This window comes from Aethalodelphis obliquidens, unplaced genomic scaffold (assembly GCF_003676395.1).
Source record: "Aethalodelphis obliquidens isolate GAN/ISIS:26980383/991018 unplaced genomic scaffold, ASM367639v1 scaffold19, whole genome shotgun sequence".
NCBI lineage: Eukaryota > Metazoa > Chordata > Mammalia > Artiodactyla > Delphinidae > Aethalodelphis > Aethalodelphis obliquidens.
Genome location: NW_020837963.1, coordinates 14,749,505 through 14,756,756, shown reverse-complemented (window position 1 = coordinate 14,756,756; position 7,252 = coordinate 14,749,505). Strand labels below are relative to the sequence as shown.

At 49.8% G+C, this 7,252-nt stretch overlaps 1 protein-coding gene across 2 annotated transcripts in view; it reads left to right on the top strand.

The window, feature by feature from the left end:
- Positions 1 to 114: 114 nt before the first annotated feature.
- Positions 115 to 7,252, top strand: part of CCBE1 (collagen and calcium binding EGF domains 1) — a 234,985-nt gene continuing 227,847 nt past the window's right edge. Inside the window, exons 1-2 of one of the 2 annotated variants that reach the window (XM_027118665.1) lie at positions 115 to 829; positions 1,268 to 1,348. In XM_027118665.1, coding sequence (XP_026974466.1) covers positions 699 to 829; positions 1,268 to 1,348 — 212 coding nt within the window. In that variant the 5' untranslated portion in view covers positions 115 to 698. The remainder of the gene's footprint in view (positions 830 to 1,267; positions 1,349 to 7,252) is intronic. The other variant, XM_027118666.1, reaches the window with a different exon arrangement.

Below are 7,252 nucleotides of genomic sequence, written 5' to 3'. Positions count from 1 at the left end.
AAGACAGACCACGCTCTAGAAATGGTGAAACCATTTCAGGTTTCAGAGAAGGCAGTTTGGGAGAGCCGCTGGAGCCTTCACCTCCTCCTTCCTCCTTTATTCTACTAAGGAGAACCGAGGTAACGGGAAAGGACAGTGTAGGCGCTCGAGGGGAGAAGCCAAAGATTAGCCTGACCCGGGTCCTTGGAAAGCAACCGACAACAGGAAGGAAGCTTATTAACCCCTCTGCTCCCCCTCCCTTTTCCCGGGGTGAGAATCGGCTCCTCCTCCCGGGCGTGCGACCCCGGGGTAAAATGCAAGCTGTCGCCTGCTTTCCGCACCCTGCGCGCGGCGCCCGGCGGAGGAAGAAGCAGGCGGCAAGGGCGCCGCCCCAGGCCGCGTGGAGCGAGTTCGTCTCTCCGGCGTGAACCTCCCGAGCGAGACGGCCTGGACCCCGCGACCGTCGCGCCAGCTAGGCACCGCAGGCGCCCCATTTCCCAGTCTCTCTTCGGAGCTGGCAGTCTGCACCCCAATCCCTAGCCTTAATCCTCCTCAACACCACGGCGCCACCAACCCCGGTGCCTCGCGCAGGTGGCGCAAACGCCCCCGCCCTCGGGCGCCCCCTGCCGGGGAGAGGGAAGGCGGCGGCGGACGCGGAGGAGCCGGGCGCAGGGCGGGGAGAGAGCTCCGGCGCCGGGAAGAAGCCGGGAGCTTCCCTGATGGTGCCGCCGCCTCCGAGCCGGGGAGGAGCGGCGAGGGGGCAGCTGGGCAAGAGCCTGGGTCCGCTTCTGCTGCTCCTGGCGCTGGGACACACGTGGAGCTACCGAGAGGAGCCCGAGGACGGCGACAGGTAAGCGCTGCCGGTCCCTGCTTGGTGCGCCGCGGCTCTTGGGGTGCAGCCGGTGCCCCTTACCCCCCACAGCGGTGAGCCTCACGCCCTCGCTTCCCCGGGCGGTCAATTGTTCTGGCTGACGTTAAACTCTGCTCCCGGGTGAGACCCTCCGCGCCCTTAGCCCTGGCTCCTCCATCTGTGGGTCGGGGCACCGAGATACCCGCGCGCCGCATTCCTGCCGCCCTCCAGTGCCCCGTTTCTTCACCTTTTCTTTCCCTTGGGCCTGGGCTCCCTGCGTTGGACCCTCGCCGGGTCCACCCCTGACCCTGGAGTCCGCTCCGCGCCCGCGTTGGGGGAACCAGCGCCTGGTCGCCGCGCGGGACGCGGATGCCCAACGCGCGCTGTTCTCCGCTTTCCAGCGGAGAACCAACGAAGTTCCTCCAACTTTTTCCACAGAGAAATTTGCTCGGAAAACAAAATCGTCACGACCACATACCCGTGTCTGAAGCCTTCAGGCGAGCTCACGACGTGCTTCAGGTAAGTTTCGGGGCTCCACTGACTCCGTCCGTGCGCGCCCGGGCTGTTTGGGGAGGCGGCGCCGCGCAGGAGGGGCTTGGAGATCCGCTCGGGGACCGGGGCCACGGTGGTGGGTGCTGGGTGAGTGCTCCTCGGTGCAAACGCTTTCTTTTCTTTTGCGTGTGGTTTCTGCGCCGGAGCAACGATGGGCAACTGAGTGGCGGCGGCACCTAGAGTTCGTGCTCTTAGAACCTGAGGGGAGGTGGTTTACTGCTTTCTCGAATACTTGCGTGATGGTTGGAGAAAACGTTGAAAGTTTCGTAAAGAAAGCGGGTCGGATGGTGGGTGTAAACTGTGCGGCATAGCAAAGGTGAATGGCTGGTTTTGCGTTTGTTTTGAAAACCTAAAGGCATACAACCAGGAAATCCTTGGTCCTTGGCTATCTTTTGACTTTCTGCCAGGACAGAGTGTAATAGTGTCACGGCCTCTGTGGGCAGGAGGATGGGGGAGGACTGCGGGCATGACTTGGGTTAAGTGAAAGCGAAAAGCGTCAAGATGGTTGAGCCACAAGAAGAGGATCAGTCTTCCTGAAAATTCAGCTCACAGAGCCTGGGTGCTTGTTAAAGCTAAGCATGAATAGGGCTAGGGATTCTATACGATGAAAAATGCTCCCAGGTGGTTCTGATTCTCAAGGTGAATCAGTGTTCCCTGCTTGCAATTTCTGGAGGTGAGGGTTGACTTCACCATAGGCTTCTGTGCCAGTGCCCTCATTGGAAGGAGGCACCCACCATAAGCGCTTATGAGTTGCCTGCTTTTTAAAGGTTCTGTGGGAGGTACAGGGATCACACACTCCACCAGACTCCATCTCTGTCTCTGGGAATCGTGCACTGTTTGGGGTGCTAGGCTGACTATTGGGTAGTATAAGATAACACAGCAATCCTCAAAAGTGAACTTGAAAGAGAAGGAAGTTGCACTAATGATGAAGTTGCACTAATGATCTGGTAGCAGATGAATCCTTTGAGCTGTTTAAAAAAAAAACAAACCAAAAAAAGTGCTCAAAGGTTCAGGTGTAAGTGGTTACAGGGCTGGTCAGTTTAGGGGTACAAAGGCACCATCAGTTACATCACGTACCATGCTGCTTAAGTGAAGCAACAGTCAAGTCTTAGCCTTGGGAAGGGCGCCTTCTCTGGGAAGTGGGTGGTGACACTGAACGAGACATGTGAGTTAGTGAGGAAGAGGGAGTATGGTTCAGTTGGCAGGTGAAGACTTGGAGAGGTTAACTGGGTAAGCAAGGTCACCCATCTGGAGACCTGACCTGGTGCTAGCCCTGTGTTTCATCCACACTATTTCTTAGGACACATTTTTTCCCCCGTCACCACAGCATAAAACCTCTAATCTAACATGGAACGTATCCCTGAGACGGTTTGCTCATTTATTTGGTCCCTGAAGGTCAGACTGCACATAAGTCGGTGACAGTTACAGAAGGCACGTCCGATTTTCAGAAACCATGGGTGCCTGATTAGTGTTCGAAGCTGATTTCATTCGTTCAGCTGTTACTTGTTGCTTTTTATTTTTTAACAGAATTTAAAAACTGGTGGTTTTCTGCACTAAGCCTCTGTAGGAGACATTAGCAGTGTCTTGATATGTTTTCATTAACAGCTACTCAAAGAAACAGCTTAGAGAGCTAACAAAAAGGATATCTTATTTGTAGGAGAAAAGAGCTTAGAGGAGTGGGAGGATGTTTTCAGCTGAAGAAAATGGTAATGGTCCCTGTGAATGTTGTTTCTTTGGTTTTCCTTTAAGAGTTCTGTGTGTACTTCATTAGTTTGATACAATTGCCATAGTTTAGTACCTTCCTAAAGACAGTTAGTTGGCAGTTCCTGCCCCCGTTTTAGCCCCAAGAATGGAGGAATGCTGTGTGCTCTTCGGTCTGTGAATTCTGATTGTCCTGGCCCTGTAGACCCTTGCTACTCCCAGTGTGGGTGGCACAGGCATCTTCTGGGAGCTTGTATTGTCTCAGGCCGCTGCCCAGAACTCCTGAATCAGAACTTGCATGTTAACGAGCTATGCATTAAGGCTTGAAGCGCTGCTATAGTAACCAGAGTCATGGTGCAGACCTGTTTGGACAGATCCTCTGGAGCTCAGAGGCCCCTGCAGGTGAGTTAGCTCTTCTACCACAGTAACTTAAAATCAGACAAAGAACCAGCCTTCCAGGAAATTGGACTCGTGGACTGTTGGCTGACCCTTAATTAAAGTGAAAGTAACGTAGCAGAGCTACTACTGTTCTGACTGCCTAGAATGCTTTCTGACTGCCTAGAATCCCACTCTTAGCAGATGTCTCTGGTGAATGACTTTTTGCTGAAGAGAATGCGTACCGGAAGTCATTCCTGAATTTAGAAGGTGGTCTTTTAACACTGGCTTTTGAAAACCCACGGACATGGAGGTATAGTAGATGTAACATCTGATTTGCCATTATTCCTAAAAGTCATGTAGACTGAGGTGATATGGAAAAGAGATGGGGTCGGAATACTCTGTCCTGGACCCCACCATGCTTGTACACTTCTGTTTTCCGTGGTTTTATGTAAGCAGCACCTTTCCACTTAAGCCTTATATGAAATGACAGTTGGAGGATTTACTGTGTGTTCACCAGTGTCCTATGCACTTTACGTACATACAGCTGTAATCCTCAAAGCCACTCTGTAGCATGTGTGTTGCCTCAGTTTTACAGAGAGAACCGAAGCTCGGAGTAAGTCCACTTGCCCAGGGTCACAAAGTTTAATACACGGGAGACTCGAGGTCAGACCCAGGTTTGTCTGACTTCAAAGTCTGGGCCCTTTCATCATCTCGGTGGTGTCTACAGATGTGGCTGAACTTTCCAAATCTGGCATCTAAGTAAGGAAGAAAACTATACATTTAGAGGCTATAAACTCGAAAGAAGCAGATAACTCTAGCAGCCCCTGTGACCGCAGTGGTTTTCTGAGTTACCACTGCTCTTGATCTGTCTCAAACAATTGAGCTTCCCTTACCATGTTATACACGACGTTGGTTCCTACATGTACAGCTTTCCTTCCGTGTAGGATTTCATCGTAATCACAGGGTCCGTCTCTAGGGACTCTACCCCAGTGTGCATTGAGCCAAGTCCCCAAAGCTGATGAAACAGAGCGAACGCCTTTGGCAGCTTCATCGTAGAGGGCATGTTTGCTCAGCGCTACGCTCTGACATGGAGCGTATCATTTTACCAGTAGTTAAGATTTCAGAGTGTGTGTGATTTATCTAGACTCTAAATTTATCCTAGCCAAAGCAAGCCCATAAAGTTATAATGGCATTTACCCCTCTTGTGGCTATTAAAAGTTCTTCCTACAAGTTAACTTTTTTCCTCCTTTCCCAGATGGTGTAGTTTTTGAACAAAAGGTGTGTGTTTACCTTTTCTTTATGGGGGTCTCATCAAGAAAATGATAGTCTTTTTGAAAATAAGAACAGGAGTGTAGGAAACATCAAGAAATCAACTTGTATTGAGTGAGCCTGTATCCAATAAACATGCTAATTAACTCTGGATCCATTAATCAGTTAAGGACTCGAGCCTCTATTATGAGCTTAACATGTTCCTAGAAAATGCTTGAGTGTAGTCCCTGGTCACGTTTTACAGACTTGAGTCTTAGACCGAGGCCTCTACGACTGTAACCAGTATACAATGTACATGATCGAGTTCAAAATTATGTAGTTTATACTCTGATGGGGAAGAGATTAGAAGCAGCTAGGAGTGGCTTTATGGGCAAGAGAAGACTTGATTGTCCTTCAACGTGGTTCTTTAACAGAATGTTCGGTGTTTGTTGCATTAGCTATGATCTTCAGCTTTGTGGTTCACAGACCTACAAGTAGAGGCTCTCAGCTGTATTTGTCCCATCAGTGCTGTCTCATGAGGGTCATGTTCCCATGGGAAATAATGATACGGGGATGCAAAAACTCCCACTTGGGATTTGGCAGCACTGTTGCATTATCTCAATTAAAATGTGGAAGTTAACATATTTCTGCAAATACGTTTACTTGGAAATTAGAGAGCAAGAAGGTGGCTTAGCTAGGGCAGCACCACCAGAGGGAGAGCCCCGGACTTTAGCTAAGTCTCCATTGGAGGAAGGGCTGGAGAATGTGCTATCTGGCAGGTTCCTAAGTCCCTACACAGGGCTTTGATGTCAAAACATCCACAGTAGAAACTCTCTTCCCCAGTTTGAATTCCAGCTCTGCTGCTTCTGTGACCTTGAACATTTCTCAATCTGTACTCTAGTGCTCTCCTTTAAGTAAATGAGGATCACGTTAGTACTGCAGTGATAGGGTTATAGTGAAGATGTAAATGAGTTGATATACATGGGAAGCGCTCAGTGAGTGCTGCCGCTCAGGCTTGCTGCTGTGTCTCCCCAAGTCTGGCGTGGTGAGTGCACAAGCTGGGCGCTCAGTAGACATCTGCTGAGTTTTGAGCTTTGCAGTAGACATTTTTGAAAGAGCAAATTCAGACCCTAGCCGGAAACCCTGAGGGTGTTTATAGCAGTCACACGTCAGCTGTTTTTAGTTGCCTCTCCAATTGTAGGCTGGCCCAGAAATCTAGTGCCTTGGGAAAATTATCAATACAAAAAGGATATCTTCTGCTTCCTGCCTCCTACCCGACTACACGATGTTCTCTATTCACGTAAGTATAAAAGTAGGCAGAAGGCATAGTTACCCCATTTTAGAGGCTCTTAGAGATCTGCCCCTTGTCCAGGGTCATGAAGGGTTTTATTGGCAGAGACAACTAGCGATTTGGTCCTCAGCCCAGTTCTGGTCCCTCCCTTCTCCCTCCCCGTTCTGTGGCCAGCATAGCTTAGAACCTGCTCTGAATCACTGTTGGCTTATTCAGGGCTTGTGGGCCCCCTTTAAGAAAGCATTTGTATCTTCATGACTACTGTCCATATTCTAACCATAAGGAGGAAGTAGTCCAAATATTAAGAACAGAGCAGGGGACGGATGGGGGTGGCTTACGTGCAAAACTGCCTGAATCACAGATACGTTGGAGGCAGCCTCATGTTTCCCTGTTAGACCCTATCTCCCACTGGATGGTTAGCTTGCTGAGTGCCTGGTTCCTCTGTCCTCTCGTGACTGTAGCCTCAGAGGCTAGCCCTGTGCCTGGACAGGGTCCATACACATTGTCACATACACAGGATTCGGGGGATGAATGTTAATTTTACAAGTAAACAAGGAGATGTGACTGAAATCTTTCAGGTCTTCCAGAACTTCTGTTGCTATCCGAGTATGCCCGCTGCTTTCAGCTGAGTTTCTTTCTGCTGGAAAGCAGTTTGCTTACACCTGTGAGCTGCTGCCATTGTTTGCATTAGTTCCCACCTTGACCGTTAAACTTTAATTGCTAATGTGTTACAGGTGCTGCTTCTGGCAGTTATATAGCTCATTCCATGGACTTGTTACTTTAAATAATACCTGAAGAGGATGTGGGCAGTCCTGCCCAGTGTGTTGATTGCCCTGTGGACACTGGCTTTGAAGTGGTGGTGGATGCAGTTTTAAAGGGGATCTCGCTCCCTACCCACACCCTTTTCTTTAGCTTGAGCAGGTGTCAGGAGAGAGGGGAGGTGGAGGATGTTGGCCCAGGCAAGGTTCTCTCTCACTTTTCACTCATTCTCTAGGGAACAAGACAGAAGGGTAGGAAACAACTAACAATTGAACTGGCCACAATTGTGAACAGGACACAACTGGTGTCCTTTGAGACCAGGTCCAGTTGCTACACATTGTCCCCAAAGTTGTTGATGCCTGACTTGCTACATTCACTTCCCTTCATCTTTTCTAAGTGAAGCTGTGGGGTGGATGCACCCGGAAAAAGCAAATATGCTCTTTTTTCTAGAATACCCTATTTTCTCAGATGGTAGTTTGCATTCCAATTGGTAG